Here is a 16,823-nt window from a genome sequence, read left to right on the forward strand (position 1 = left end):
GGCTCAGCCTGTGTTCAGAATGAACGCTGTAGCTAACCAAGCTGACTTCGGTCTTTAAGGTCTTTCAGCTGGGAATAAGGATATGGATGGTGGCCAGTCCTTGCATATTTGGTAATGTATATGATGGTACATATATATGTGTATAATTTTTTTTTTCTCTTTGCAAGTGATGACATGGCTTGGGTCATACCCAGGCTATAGGGCTCAGCCTGTGTTCAGAATGAGCACTGTAGTGAACCAACCATGTATATGTTGGGATATATATATATATATATATATATATATATAATTTTTATTATTTCTTTCTTTGCAAGAGGTTAATGGTTCCAGTTCACATCTGATTATTTTCTGAACTGCAGTAAGGCAGTACAGATGCTGATCTATTAGACACTCAATGCAATTTACCATAGTCAAAGTATTGGTGTCTGATCTGATCTTTTCTCCACCTTAACTTTGGTCTCAGAGACATTAGTTGTCTTGATTCCTTCACTGTTTATTTAATCTGTATTGATATCATAGTCCGTTATTTAAAATAACTGCCTCACAGCTGTCCCCAGTTTCGAAGACACTCTGCAACATTTTTAAATCTTAATTTACGTGGTCTGGAATTGAACACAAGAGAAACTGCTCAATAAAGTTCACGGGAGTTCTGTGTCTGAGTTTCCAAGCTAAATGGATGTGAGAGATGGACACTTTAAATCAGTTACAGTATAAAACACAACATCTGCCATTAACCACTGCAGACATGTCTGCAGCAGTAATGGATTAGTATCTGCTGCAATGGTAATAGCAAAAGCAAGTGTCAGTATTATGTATACTAGTAACCATTTCACCAATAGTGCTAACAGGGAGATGCATCTGCACTGAAAAGGAGAGGGGGGAGGGACTTAGAAAAGCCAGTTGGTGGAATGGGGGGATAGCTGGCAAGGAGGAGGAGACAGAGTTGGCAAAAAGACAGAGAACGAGAAGATTGCCACCATTTTGTGGATTAAGCTGTTTTGCAAGGCAACGCTTCAGCTGTTAGTTTTGTCAATCAGGAAGGCGTGATGAGTTGGGGGAGAGAGAGGGAGAGAGAGAGAAGGGGGGGAGGCAGAAAATGTAAGCACATGCATAGGAAATGTGAGAGTAATGTGAGATGAATCCGCAGCTTTCATTGACCGTGCTTTCATTTACACCCACTGTGCAGAGAGGCACGCAAATATGGAAGTATTTAGCAGGTGGAGTGTATAACTTCTCTTGACGAGTAGAATTTAGGAAGTAGTTAGGAAGTAGCTAGAGAATTTATTGAGAAGCGCACCTGTTTCTATTGAAGTTGTCACACGGTTTTCCACACTTGAGTGCCAACTCTAGCACCTCCAGTGAGAAAAAGGTAGCCGCTGGGAAACAGCTTATTCGCCAACTATGGCCGCGTGAATCATTGATTAACTGTTCATTGCATTGAAATTCTGCGAATAAGAGATTGAGAGAGGGGGGAGACATGGGAAAAAAGAGAGAGAGGGTTAGTTTGGCACTGAGGGAGATATGTGGAGGGTGGAGGGTGATGTAGACAGACTGACTGACAGATCTGACCGTGATGGATCCCCCAAGAGGGACACATAAAAAGAGTTTGAATAGTTGAGGTGATGCAGACAGGAGATTTTAGAGAGGGGGAGAGAGATAGAGGCTAATGGAGGAGTTAGAGGTTGCAATATTAAAGTAGCAGACTGAAAGAGGAGAAGTGTCACCACATTAAAAATACGAAGATACATGTGAATCTGTAAAGAACTGGACATGCACATAATAAATATAATAGAAATGACAGAAATGTAGGAAAAAGTAGATACCGTTGGACCGAAAGAAACATTTAACGGACAGAACTGAGAAAACTTTGCCATGACAGTAAGTAAACTTCTTTTTTTTTTAAAGAAGCCTTTCGAACAAGACGTTTGAGTGTTTTCACCAAAGTGAATAAATAAATAAAAGTTTTAGTTAATATGTGAATTTAGTAATATGTCAGTTTCATTCTGTAGTCATTCGAATGATTATTAGTAGATGAATAATATTGATTGTCTCAGGACTTCTGTCTCCTATAGCAGTATAGCAAAAGCATTTGCTTCCTGACAGCATGTATTCTGTCCTTAATTGACATCAAGGTAGTTATTGTGAATACTTTTGGGTTCCTTAATTCTTAATACAGTCCTTTTGCAGACTTTTACATTTGATTGAGCTAATCTTAAATTTATGAATTATGATTTTGACTAAACGCATACAATGACAGCTCTAAGACCACGATTCTGAGAGCCTACAAACACTGTTAAAATCTGAAATCAAGATGAACTAAATGTCTATTGAGTTGAAAGAAGTAATATAAAAATAATAATTACTTTCTACTTCAACATCACATAATTGTCTGCGTTTTCCATGACTGTATGCAATTTTACCATACATGCTGCAATATAAAAACACAATTACACTGCTGTGTGAAAGTGGAAATTGGACATTTTTAATAAATCTGTACTTTGATGGATGAGGAAACTAAAAACTTTACATGTGTATGTTTTAGCCTTCTTTCTTATTTCCCTTTCTTAAAAGAGGATTTCTGACTGAAACGCCTCCTTCAAGTCACAAGTCAGGGGTCCATCAATCGTGTGACCATGGCACAATAGATAGATTGACACCCGAGTCTTTACCAGCCTTAATGTCATTGCAGTGCCTGCCATCTCTGTGTTCCATGGGCCATCATCTTAAAATATTGCTCTTCAATTTAAAATTTTTGGATATAATATTGCTGAGTTCATCAATCACAGCTGACCTTTCTCTGTACTTGCTGATTATGTTTCAAATGCCACACAGTAGAAATTATATTGATGAGATCTGTTTCACTCAGTGTTTTCTTTCTTTATGATATAACACCCTTCTGTCTTGATTTCTTATTCATATGTGTACACAAACATAAAAAACAGACACACACACACCTTTGTGTGTTTTCCTGAACATGACGCAGGCTTTTGCACATCAGTATACATATAAAAAGTTGAAAAAAAAAATGTATATTGCAACATGTGACAAATGAACTCTTTATAATTAATATTATATTAAACTCCAGACATATATCACTTCTTTATTGGGGCAATTGTGTTAGTTAGAAAGGAACTGAATAAATAGCTAGTGACTGAATAAATCTGAGTACAGTATTTACAGTTATATGATTTACTTTTTACAATTCTTGTGATTCAGGTATATTTAATTGGCAGCAGTTATTGTACATAGAAGAAATAAAATCCATAATGGTAGTACTTTGGTAGGTAGTGATCACATTTTAAAACATTCATTATTAAAAGGTTGCCTCGAACCTTTGGGAAATGTCATATTAAATAATAATCCATGGTGTTTTTTATGCATATGAATAGTATATACTGCTCTTATTATTGGAAGACTTGTCTGAAGCAACACAAAATATGAAATGGGCTGTGCGCCAAGCACAAAATTATCTAGTGCATAGACTCATCAATATACGTGTTCAGCATTCATTATTAATCCTGTTGATTTCATGGGTGCTCTCATACTGCTGTCATGTTTTGTAAACTGCTGTTATGTCTGATAATTTGCAATATTGCATCCATATTCATTGTTGAGTAGCAACATCATGTCGATATTTAAATCAACACGGTACAGCCATTATATGAATGAACATAATTCCAAATCTTTTTCCAAGGCGGCTGCAAGACAGTTAGATGCACTATGTCATCTGACAGCCCAGTCGATGACATCACTTGAGACCTCAGATCACTTCCAGGTCATCAAGCTCCTGGGAGAGGGTTCATATGGCAAGGTCATGCTGGCAGTTCACAGGAAGAGAGGTCAGTAAATCTCTCTGTCACATCCACTCTCTCTCTCTGCATTGGTGTCATGTAGCCATGTAGTATCTTAAGTAACTGGTTATTTATGAATATTGAAAAACCAGTTACCACAGCAGATAAATATCTCTTTCCTTCTATATTTTTTCAGGCCCTGTCACCTCATAGCATTTTCCATTTTTAATGCACAAGCAATAAATGGGCACTTCAAAGCAGGTGTCTTCAAAGCATGTACACATGGCTGTCCTCAAACATTAAAGCTCTAGATTTGGATCAGTATTTCTGAAACATTTATATGTAATTGAGTACTCAAGTCACACTCATGAACTGTTTCTATTCCCAGAATGCATTGCAAAGCTGGTAACAACTCTTTTCCATGAGTCAGGGTGCAGTGTAAACTCCAATTCAACACAGAAGGACAGAAAAGATCTTAGTGTACAAAGATACGACTGCATCTACACCATAACTCAGTGTCTGGATTTTTGAAGAATGTATAACAGGAGTGTGATTTATAAACATAATTTGCCATAAACCATAGAAAAAAGGAGGGTAGAACCAGTGCATTCTGGGCTCTGTGTAAGAATTAGCTTGAAGCTGGTTGCAAAACAATGAAGGCATTGCAAATCAGTTTGGGTTCATTGTTTTTTTGAAGAGCTTTTACTAAATTCACTGTCCTTCAACTAATTATTGATGAGGTGTGATTCTCATGTAGCAATAATACAGTGTACTATTAATGGTCTGATGTCCTTTAACCACACGACTGTCCCTCTCTCTAAGGCACACCCATGGCCCTGAAGCTCTTTCCCCGTGGATCTACCTCTCTCATTTCATTCCTGCGGGAGTACAACCTCTCTCTCTCTTTCTGCACCCACCCGTCACTCACGAGGGCCTTGGGCATTGTGTTCTCCACCCCCTCTCACTACGTCTTTGCCCAGCAAGCCGCGCTGTATGGAGACCTGTACGATATCATTGTTCCAGAGGTGAGTGAGTGTAAGATCATGTGGTAGCTCATTCATCTCCATGGTGATGTGGGTCAGGTTCTCAATCTATTGTCATGTCAGTGGCAGTGGGTCATTGTCTGGGAGGAAGAGGCAGTGTACCGTAGTGGTAAGGAGCAGGGCACGTAACGGTAAAGTTTCTGTTTGAATTCCCTGCTGGGGCACTGCTGTAAGGGCAATCCTTGGGTGAGGTACTTAATGCCGCAGTAAATATCCAGCAGTATGAATGGATAACATGTAAAACATGTAGACTGTGTAAGAGCATCTGCTAAATGACACCAATGTAATGTTTGAGTTTTAGTCTTTTTTTTCAGCATGAGACTATCTGTGAATGCATGTGTGTTTACATGTGTGGGTTCACTCTGCAGTTCATCCCAATACAATGTGTTTCCTTGTTGACCTAACCCAAGACAAAATGGGATATAATCCCGTGTCATGAATCCCATTCATCTTCCCACTATGGGCATCATGGAAGTTGTTGTGTCACCACCAACGTTGCGTCCTTTGAGGAGGCCTGTGCGTCACTATGTCCCTGTCCGCAGGTTGGCGTGGAGGAGCCGTGCGTGCAGAGGGTGATGTCACAGCTCAGCGGGGCGCTGTCTCACCTCCACTCTCTGGGCTTCGTGCACCGGGACGTGAAGCCCGAGAACGTGTTCCTGTGCGACCGCCTCTGCCACTGGGTTAAACTGGGCGATTTTGGGATGGTCAAGCCAAGGGGGGCCCAGGTCCCCGCGGTGTGGTACGAGTCCCCCTACTGCACCCCCGAAACAGAGGCGGCGAAGGGCAGGAAGGGAAAGATATGGCCAGATAAAAACAGCACAGCAGGAGAGAGGATCTGTAAGATAGAGGTGCGCAGTGGCGGCCCTGCAGGTGTAAAGAGTGAAAAGGGAACAGGCAAGGGAGATAATAAGAATGTCCTTTGGGTGTCAGTTGAGACCAGTATAGACAGCTGGGCGCTAGGAATCCTGGTCTACTCCATGCTGACCGGGTCTTACCCTTGGAAAGAAACGTCCTCCGATGACCCAGGATACAGGAAATACAGAGAGTGGTTTCTCAGGGAGAAAGAGCAAGCAGGACCCAATCCCATCGCCCCGCAGTTTGCTGTCTTCACCCCGTTAGCCCACTGTCTCTTCCAGGAGCTGCTCAACCCACAGCCCTGGCTTAGGGCCAGGCCTGAGCAGGTCCTGGGTTACCTCGGTGGGGATTGGATACTTAAGAAAGGAGGAGGAATAGAGGGAGCACTGAGGGAGAAGCAAGGAAAATGAGAGAGGAAAGGGGGGTAAAGAACAGAGAATGAAAAGGTAATGATGAAGTGAAAGTGATGAAGTGAGCGGTTATAACTCGAGGGAAAATGGAATATGGGACACTAAATGAGGATATGGGAAGCAGAAGATCATCCATAAAGCCAAAGTTTAATGGTATTTAGTATAGGTGTGTACTGTGGATCAATGCTATGGATTTTTTTTAATTTCATGCTTTTATCCTTTGTATTTTCAATATAATAATATTTTTATTACTCGAGACATATTTATACACAAAAGTACATATTATATCATTATGTTTGAACAATAGTGAAATAAAGGTTGTTCAAGCTGCGGAGTGAATTTGTGCAGAATCCAGTGGCCATCTCTGTGCAGCTCACACACCTCCCTTCCTTTCCCATCGTTCTTCTTCCTGAACATTCCAGACATTAGGAGTGAAGTTAAAGGATTGAATTCAGCTCAAAACAGCCTAAAAACTTACAGCAACTTGAATTTCAAATTCAACTGGATTTGATAGCCAGGGAGCCCAGCTGGAATGCAATCAAAAAATAAAATGTCTGACTGGTTATAAATCAAGCTGGCCACTCTTATTACGACAGCCAGGATCCCCCTCTTCAGACAGGCACTCCAGATCACTCTAAAAATAGCCTGACGCTGTCTATTTACACTTTGCGGCCCATCATCACCTTCGGTCTATTTTTCCCTTTCCATAGGGCTGCCCGCACACTCAGCACATACATGGTGTATTAACCCCTTCACTCAAACCCCTGCGATTTCAATCAGCAATGCTAGGTCGGTGCTGCCGCAGACACACAGAAAACAATTTTTTTAATGTAATCTCCTCCCTAGATTGGTGTAGGAATTATTTCATCTTTCAGCAGATTGTTCTTGGAGGTATTCTTTTTCTAAGAAATGAAGAACAGAGCTTGTACCTGTTGGTGGCTTGAAGGGGAAATCCATTTAACCAAAAAAAAAACAAGTAAAACTAGTGACTGACAAAGGAATGGATGGTGTGCAACGCACAAAGAAAGACATAAAGCATAAAGCAAGGCTGACACAGAGTTTAACAAGCAGTGACACGGAGGTACAGCAAAAAGTCAAAATGGTACATGGACAGGGGAAATAAAGACATCAGTGTTCGAGCAAAGGAAACGTCTTCCCCGCTGGTAAAAGCTAACGACGCAGTTTGGGCTCGCTCCTTCATGCGCAGCAAAGTTCATTAACGATGGGTCATATGACGGGAGGAACATTTTAATTGCCCCATTACACATGAAAGACGGCCACCGGGACCAAGACATAGCTCAAGTGAGCTCTTACGGTGGGCCCTGACTTCTGACATTTCATTTGATATGCGCCGGAGAGGGCCGAGTGTGAGTTTGCGTGCTTGTGCAAGTGTGAAAGAACATGAGTAAAATGCGAGAGACCTGTAAAAGAGGGGCGGGTAAAGGCGGGAGGGATGGTTAGCGGGAGGAGCAAGGAGAGAAAGGTGAGAGCGGGACGGAGAGAGCGATGGAGGTAGAAACAGGGTGGAGGAAGGAGGGCTGAGAATGACCCCTTCCACAAATAAACAAGGATCGAAGTTATCCAGTGTTTATAGGCTCGTATTCCACACCACCCCCCCCCACCCCCCCGACCCCCTCATCTCGGCTTCTCCCTTGCCCATTTGTCCGTTAACGCAACGTGCGAGCGCTCAGTCAGACGGCACATACCGTAACAGCATCTAATCTCTCTCCTCCTCCTGACGTCCTCCTCTCACTTTCCCTGCCCTGCTCTGCCTCCATCACTCAGCGTGTCATCGGCAGGGCCAATTTGCTTACTCCGTCACACTGCTTGCGGCCCCGTTGCAACATCCGTTACCCTCCTTATGTCAGGTTTGCAAAGTGCGCGACATACCGTGCATTAGCGCACGCAGTGATAAACAGCCTCAGAGCGTTTGTTTGATTTTCCACGGATCTTTCCATCGTTCTCCCTGGTGGCAGCTACGAAGGAGACATTAACAGATTCAAACCTGAACCTGAATTTGCTCTGTTCCATAAATTTTTATTATATACTTTATATACTATATATACTATCTAATCAAATGCATTAAACACATGTTGTATACAATGGTTTAAAAAAGTAATTTTTTTATATTATCTTTCAACTTCTATTAATCAGTTTCACAAGATACTTTCAATGTGTTCTGCAGCAGAATCATAGAAATCAGTGATAATCACAATTACACATGAGGGTCACTCTCTTTGTTGTACTACTGTAAACTGCATGCCGCTTATTCAAGGAGTGTAGCAATGTAGGAATACCATGTGATGTTTGTTTGCCACTGCTGTGATCTATATTTATTGCATGTTTTCACACTGACACTGGTGTTAAATAGCACTTGTATTGGCTATATTGAGACTGTGATGTGAAATGAGCAGACAACTAGGTACCAAACAGTCAGATTCATGCTTGCAACAACCCACACCCCCAAACACCCACCACCCCCACAAACACACACTCAGTTATACACAGTCAGTGACTGCGTGTAACTGAGTAACAGCTTGTTACTCCTAGAGTGGTTTATAATGTCTTGGTAAAAACAGAATGTTTTTTCACATATACATACACATTTTAACATTCTGTCAAACATTATTTCAAACAAACTAGCATTAATCGCACACGGCTACCTAAGTGGCTAGGTATTGAATTTTCAAGCAGTAATAACTACACAAAAACCTTTGTGCAACTTCTAAGTTGTTATAAATTGATTTTGCACCCCCACACTGAAGCCATTGTCACACTGAGGCCACACCGGAGCACATCAATGGTTAACTATTGTGGTTATCTCGTACTGGGAGCAACCCCACGAGAGTATCATTTTCAAATGGCTGAAGTGCTGGAATATGATGCTGCCAGCATGCCTTTGGTTTTGTTCACCTTACACAGAGCACAATGACCCGTACAGGCACAACGGCAATACGCCCCCCGCGGTAAACTATTTATGTGATGCAGACGCCATGAAATACCCTGCTGCAGCAGTGAAAATGGAAGACAAGGAAAGAAAACGTCAGTCTCGTGTGGAATTTGTCAAAGGTGTACTGTTAGCAGCAGTCTGGTGGGCTATAACAAAGGCACCTGAACATTGAATAAAAGCTAAAAATTGCACACACTTTTTTATCCTGGCTTCATCAGACATTCAAGCATCTAGAAATGAAACAGTAATTGCTTTGAAGCTGGATGAAAGAAAGGCAGAAAGCCACTCAGGAGGTAGGAGACTATGAAGTGCACTTCCAGTGCAGTCATACCACAGTACATCATTAGCATGCTGTTTCCCTCAACAGATACATCTCTCTACCATGCATAACAATCGCAGAATACGCTTAGCAACAGCCAAATGTACATTTCACTTACATGTCCAAGGACTGACGTATATTCATTGCCAATTGTGTAATGTTGTTAGACTTTTTGAAGTAGCTGTTCTCACGAGTGTGATTAATCAAATTAATTCATATTAAAAACAATTATCTGATGTGGTCATCTGGAGTGACTGTTTATGACATAGTACATGCCACCCAAGTCTTAAACTGCAAGAACATAGGCAGAGTTGCAGAATAACAAGTAATAAAACATCAAGCTCAAAATTGCAATGTGCGTGCTGTGAACGAGCCAAGACGGCATGGTGGAGCTGGCAGCGAGTCCAGCCAGCTGGGACTATGTGTGCTAACAAGACTGAATGACAAAATTGATAATATAACTCTGCCCCCAAGTGGACATGCTGCTAAATTGTCTTTCAAATCTTCATTGCTTTGGTCTGGCAATTTTTGTCACATCCCAGCTTGGTCACAATTATTAAATTTAAATTCATCCTTATGTGCTGTGCTGTGCTGTGCTGGAGGTGCTCCTTATTTCACAAAACGCAGTTCAATAGAGTTAAAAAAATACTGTAACCATGACACGATCAAACAGCAAAATCCCGATGAATTCATCCACCATTCCTTTGAACTATACTGACACTGCTGTAGAGATCTGAAGGGATTATCTGAAAACAAAATTTCATACTTCCAGTTAACTTATGCAAAGTTTTTGCTTTTTTTTATTTAATAAATGTGCCACACATAGACGATTTAAGGCAAATATTGGTTGGAAACAGTAATATAGTTACTACAGTTCAGGGTCCATCTCCCCAATTTTGTCCTCCTCTAAAGACAAATAAGAGGAACATTACAAAATCTCTACACAGCATTTATGTATGCATATATAAACAGAGAAACAAGTTTATATTTGCCATAATGCTTTGTTTATTATATTTTAAAATGTACAGTCTCAGGAGAGATGTTTTTATGTCCCTTAGTTTCTCCAAATATAGCCATACCAACTAATACCAACACACAGAAAACAACTCCAATTTTTATTCATGTATTATCAGCATGGTAATTATAGGTATACTGTTCAGTAGAGTGAATATACAGTGTGTTAACAATTACCAGCAGAAAGAAAAATTCAGTATAGAACTTAAAGGGAACACAAGAGAGATCAACAGCACAACTTAACACCCCAATTCTTCCATCCAGCTGGAATTGGTTAATCTTGTTCGTTCTTAACTATCAAGGCTTCTCTCTTTTGATATAGTGTTAATGTATGTGTTTGGGCTCATTAAGAGGTCTTCATGTAAGGATTCAGTGATCAGCACTACTATGTACTTCATGGTAAATGCCTTCCCAACATGAACTTATAATGTAAATGCCACCGACAACTACAAAACCGTATTTAATTGTGCTGTAATGCTGTCATGAAAGCCACAGAACAGCTACACCAACATGAGCGCACATTTGTACGTACAGTATGACCACACAATGTATGCATTTAAAGGTTCAGAAAGATTACAACTTCCCTTAAAGCCCCTGTCAGATCTGCACTGTGTTGCTACTGGTCTCTCACACACATCACATTTTAACTGTCAATCCATAACTCAACACTGCAGTCTCATTATTTTGTGTTAATTGGGAAGCAGCAGCTGTAGGATGTCAGTGTGATTAACTTATGTACCTATGCAGTACAATAATTACTGGACAATACTTGTAACTCAGACAGAACTGAGACTTAATTCAGATCTATAAAACACTGGCCCTAAAAACATACACATATTTACACGGATAAGTATGTACAGTATACATACCGCATTTATTATTGTAATGGTTACATTTTTTTCTCCCCCAAAACTTTTACCCAGATCCGTTACAATTTAGTTTCCAATAAAACGTTACATTAATTCGACATCATTATCATACAGTATATTTTGTTGTAAGTCTCAGTCTATTTTTTGCAGTTTGGTTTATGGCTGCAGCTTAAAGAGGAGAGCGGGTACAGCAGACAACAGAATTGTTCCTGTTGGAGTGGAACAGAGGCAGAAGACAAAGGAAGGGAGTGACACGGAACACGACGGAACAGGAAAAGGAATTCAGAACTTCACCCAGCTGGTAGTGGAAGACTCTGCCGGATTTGACTGAGGCGGCAAACTGTGAAAACAACAAACGCAACAAATTAGCAACATATTAATCCAGTCTAAAAGTACATTACAAGATGTAAACACACACTACTCACTCTCTTGAGCAAAACATGTACATAGCCCTCTGTATTCATTCACATCCCTGACTGAATGGGAACAAAATGAAGTATGAAGTACTTCATCATATTTTCTATGCCATAATGTTATGTTTTTTATTATTATTTAATCAGGGGTATTAATAAATATGAAGGGCTCTGTGTATATTATAACCGCACAGAGAAAGTTTATTCAAGATAAAGACTGGAGGGATTACCTAGCAGAGGTTGAGAAATCTCCCCAAAGGTCACCACTAAGATTTGACTGGACCACAGAGTTGGAATTACTAGTATCAAGATCTAATAAACAGCCTGAGACAGAGAGAGAACAAAGAATCATTGATGGGACATCTCAGAACATATCTCCCCCACAGTCACTTCTATCAGATCTCAAATACTAAACTAGAACACATGGAGATGTGACCAGAATTTAACCTCAGAAAAATTCTACTGATATTACACAGAGGCAAAGTATTGCAGTGCAATTATAGTGCAGTTATAAAAAAACAAATCAAATGATATATTTTATGAAACACCTCAGTGATAGTCAGCCAGTGGTCATACCAGAGGTACAAATGACTATCACTTATGTAACTTTGAACATTAGGTAAAGATCATAGAGGTATTTTTTCAGTATCATAGCTTAAAGTACAGAATGCTGTTAGAAGCACACCTCTACTTTGGCATATACATTGCCACACCCCAAGTTTCTAACAAAACCACTGTGGATACTGAACAATTGCTGTGAATCCTTTTTTGACTGAAATGGAAAATTATTTCTACATGCTACTGTAGCCCTTTGTGATAATCACTGTTAACTACAGCAGCTGCTTCCTACAATGGTGAAGACAAAATCAAGGATAAGGTGAAATATTTCAGAGTTAATTAAAACATTCATTAATGAAAACATTGTTGTTAGAAAACAAACAGTGTACCAGTGTCTCCACCTCCTGTGAGAAGTTCTGTGTTCTGATTGGAAGAGACAGAGGATGGGGGTGGGGCAATTTTTCCCCCTGGTGGAGGAGGAAGGAGCCCAAGGCCACCTGACCCCTGTTGGCGGGGTTTGTCCCTTTTCCTGCTTTGCTGAGAAGAATAAGCAGAGACGGATGGACAGTCAGACAGACAGACAACGAGGACAAAATTTACTACAAATACAATTAATAGGGGGTTTAAAGTCTACAACGCAACTCTTAAATTCACTACATTAGAACATGCAACATTACAATATAAGCAGTAGTTTTACCCCAATATTGAGAGTGATGGTCTGCCCCTCTTTAAAGCCGAGGTCTAACTTTGGTCCTGAGTCTGGAAGCTGAGCCTGTTTGCTGATTTCATTATCCTGTTTCACCCATCTGCAATGGAGAAACACACCCAAGACACTGACCTTTACAATACATACATGCATTGAGAATTGCAATAAACATGACTAGAGAATTACCGTATAACAAGTTTTCAGAATTAGAGCTCAGTCAATACTGAATTAAGACATCACCACACTGTTACTATGCTGGGTGGAGAAATGATCTTTATAGCGTACTTGAAATGATCCTGAAGAGCCACATTGAAATCAAAGGCATCTCCTCTGTCCCCAAACCCGACACCAATAAATGCACTGCGACCTGAGGGAGAGAGAAATGAAGAGAGGTGATCAATTTGGATCCATTTGAATTTGTTACTGAACATTAAATCCACCCTTAATATAATTTTTAGCCTAGGCCCATTAGGATTTTTACAAAAGAAACATATCCTCAGTTGCCTGCGGAAGTGGTTGATAAATTAATTTTGAGAACAATAACAAGGGCCAGGCAAACAGACAATAATCCGCATTACTGCTTCCAAGCTGCTTAAGTTGGTGCGGTGCTGCCAGGATTGGTCATTCAGTGAGTCATTTGGACTTAAAGTAACAGCGTCGCAGAGGGAAAACTGTTGCTTTTTTCCAGGTGACCCGAGGCTAATGAACACAGCCCGGGGATGAGGAGGATTAGAAGGATGTCACTGTCAGGTCATCTTCCGAGGCTGGACCAATTTCAGCTTTTGTCACATAATAACTGTGGCTGGACTACCTTTAAGCAAACTGATCCCAGGTCAGTGGCTGGAAGCAGAAGGGACTCCTAGTACTCCTAGTAAAGAAATATGCTGCTGTATGGCTCCACTGTATTATTTCATCTTAGCTGTTATCTTACTGTATGGAATGGCCTTAATGATGCATCTGTTGTCTGAATGTCTGAGGGACCGTGCAGTAGCAGGATCAGAGTAAACAAGGGAGAGGGCACACTCACTCCTCATAACAACAGACATTTGGCTGATCGGCAGAGGTATTTCACAAAGAATTAGAAAGCAGCCACAAAAAAAAAGAAATACAGAACAAGAACAGCACACAAAGCACTCGGAGATTTAAAATATAGATGTTCACACCAGAATCGTCCTGTATCCGAATGACAAAGTAGCGGCTGGAGTCGCTCACGGCTTCCACTGCAATGCCAGGGTATTCTTCAATAGGCGCCTGAGCAAAGAGCTCCCCTAAATGACAGGAGGGTTACAGCACCATTAATTTACTGACACACAGCTTTCACACCACGGGCTGTTTCCAGAGCATCACCAGTCTGTGTACTAGATTACATAACGCAGTCAACAGCACCCTGTCTACGCCCCCTGTCTCGCATACATGGATGGAGATAATACCGATAACAGATAAATAACTGGCTTCTTTTCATTTTGTTATGGCTAGCTCGCTAATTTAAATGCTAACAATGCTAAGAGCTAGTGGCAGTTTAAGAATGGTGTTGTTAAACTTTCACTGTATCATTATGCAGCGATTTGTACAAATGGATACCTTAAGTCCTGTCAGGAGAACAGAGCAACACAGCACTCTAATCAATAAGTATTTTTCATTGCAGTTTACAGGTATTACAAGAAGGAATTACACAGTATGAGAAGGGTTGGAAATATGGCTGAAGCAACACCTGTTTGTAAAAAAAGCAAACCAAGACTACAGCTGGAGAAAGAGGAGTGTTCACAGACCGAAGGTGCCACATAACCTTTCCTACTGAATGCTGAGTTGCTCTGCGGCTCTGTAGCAGGACGCGAAGCCGGGGTGTATTCAGTTGTTTCAATTATAAACAAAACAAAGGAGAAATACCCCCAAAATACTCCAAAAATAAGTGTAAACTATTTAGTGTAAAATGAGTGTAGACTTTTGAGCAATAAAACGTGTGTCTGTTTCTATCCATCAACAACATGATTATTGGACCGTATTCTTACACTAAATCCAATGCCATCTGCTACTTTGGACTGTTTATCAAGTTGCAGGACAGATGTTACCATTATACATTCCCAATTGTCAGAAAATAAAGTGGTAAAGCCAAGGAAAACCAGCCAGAAGAAAACTATAAGTCTGTTTACATGGTGTACTACTACCCCCAACTTTCTACCCCCTATCTCACCGGAGACTTTGTCTTCCAGTTTGATGTACGCCACTTTGCCCTTAGCGGTTATTCGCATACGTCCTGTCCAATCAGGCGCGTCCAGCTTCCAGTCTGCCGCTCTAGTGACACAACAGCCAATACAAGGCAAAACGATAAGCAGGAGAAATGCACTTTTGCCATAACACATAAAATTGATTAGTTAATTCAAACATCAATACATTGAGATGGGTTCAACGTGGCTTAAGTTGGTCCGACATTACGATATTGTTTTGCACCTGCCAAATGGCTCTTTTACGCTTGTGTAGAAATGTAAAAAGAAAATAACATTTTTGGGTTGAAAATGTCTTTCCTAGCATGACCTTAAAATAAAACTACTATTACTATGGCGCCATACCCACTATTTGAAGCCACTAGCTTGGATAAGAAATTAAAAAGCGCTTCACCCAACAGCGTGTCCGTGCCGTACACTTGTGTAAAGTACAGGCAGCACACAAGTTTTCAAGCCGCATCTCCATCATCAGTTACTCACCTAATCTTGAAAGAGGTGTATGTACAGCGCTTACTTAACGGCGTTTTACAAACATTATATCTTAAACAAGTTATCTGTCTGGCATAAGATCAGTCAAATAAAAACACAGCCTGGGAGACACAGACGCTCCACAAACACCTGGTGTTCGTACAACATAATCAAATAGCCACAAACTGCACTAAAAATACAGGAAGCCACGTTCTAGTTTTCTGACTCAAAGTGACCAAGCTAGACAACCAGCTGACTCATCTGAAAGATGATAACTGTCTGTGCAGGTAACTTGCTCGTGTGCTGCGTTGACATTAGCGAGTAGCTAGCAATATTCAACGAACTTGCTGAAGCCCTGAGGCTAAATAAGAGCTGGTTGCATCGGCAGCGGAGTCCTTTACCTGTAGCCACGATTCGTTGCCCGTGGAGGGATGCGGTAAACATTTACATCGGGCTTAACACATAGGACCGACTCGTATCCACCCACGGTCGCCATCTTGATCCTAAATAAACAATTCTCAAGTCGTGTTTTAGGGCGTCAACTGCGCAGATTCACTGAATTTTCATAGTGTGTGGATCATTTGATACAATCAGCACGGCGGCTAGGACGGGACATTCAAATGACGTACGGATCCCTGTATTTGCGTGTCTGCGCAGCATTGCGTTTTAGAACATAACCTTGGTGCACGGTCGTATTTTAGGGCGTCACACTGCGCAGATTCTGCGCAAATTCATTAATATGGATGGGGATCGGAAGATGCCGTCCGCATATTACTCAGAGAGGGAGCACGAGGCAGCCAGTCTATTGGCGTATTTATGTTTTTTTATGCTTGGAGAGAATTCGTGACGACGATGATGACGACAAGTGTCATATTTTATACTCATGTTAAAGATCTTCAAATAACAACAAGCACGAGCTCATTATTACTTGCACCTTGTATGCACTCTAAATACATGATATTACTATCACTCCACAACAAGAACACAGAACAAAATGTAAACCTAGGTAGATTTTAAAGTGAAACTTTGAATGTAACCCGCACAATTTACTGCATTTTACGACGCAATCGGGTCCTAGGAGACATAGCAATAGTTGGGGGAAAAGTCACACATTTCGTGTTGCATTATTAGTTTAAACCTCTTGTGAATATCAAGGTATACAGCACCTGTATAAATAAATACAGAAATAAAGATGAAAGAAAGCA

General features: G+C 40.9%; 2 protein-coding genes across 2 annotated transcripts; one reads left to right on the forward strand and one right to left on the reverse strand.

The window, feature by feature from the left end:
* Nucleotides 1-1,220: 1,220 nt before the first annotated feature.
* LOC118768970 (serine/threonine-protein kinase SBK1-like) lies at nt 1,221-6,347 on the forward strand. Its single transcript, XM_036515966.1, has 4 exons — nt 1,221-1,878; nt 3,695-3,839; nt 4,614-4,816; nt 5,377-6,347. Exons 1-4 carry the CDS (start codon nt 1,873-1,875, stop codon nt 6,097-6,099), a joined length of 1,077 nt encoding a protein of 358 aa, XP_036371859.1. The 5' UTR covers nt 1,221-1,872; the 3' UTR covers nt 6,100-6,347.
* A 4,017-nt stretch (nt 6,348-10,364) lies between these two features.
* LOC118768870 (adaptin ear-binding coat-associated protein 1-like) lies at nt 10,365-16,311 on the reverse strand. Its single transcript, XM_036515830.1, has 8 exons — nt 16,020-16,311; nt 15,120-15,220; nt 14,092-14,196; nt 13,214-13,295; nt 12,920-13,028; nt 12,612-12,759; nt 11,895-11,988; nt 10,365-11,591 (listed from the first exon to the last, which is right to left on the reverse strand). The coding sequence occupies exons 1-8, from the start codon at nt 16,112-16,114 to the stop codon at nt 11,534-11,536; spliced, it is 792 nt and encodes a 263-aa protein (XP_036371723.1). The 5' UTR covers nt 16,115-16,311; the 3' UTR covers nt 10,365-11,533.
* Between the last annotated feature and the right edge of the window lie 512 nt (nt 16,312-16,823).

Source organism: Megalops cyprinoides, chromosome 21, assembly GCF_013368585.1.
Source record: "Megalops cyprinoides isolate fMegCyp1 chromosome 21, fMegCyp1.pri, whole genome shotgun sequence".
Taxonomy (NCBI): Eukaryota; Metazoa; Chordata; class Actinopteri; order Elopiformes; family Megalopidae; genus Megalops; species Megalops cyprinoides.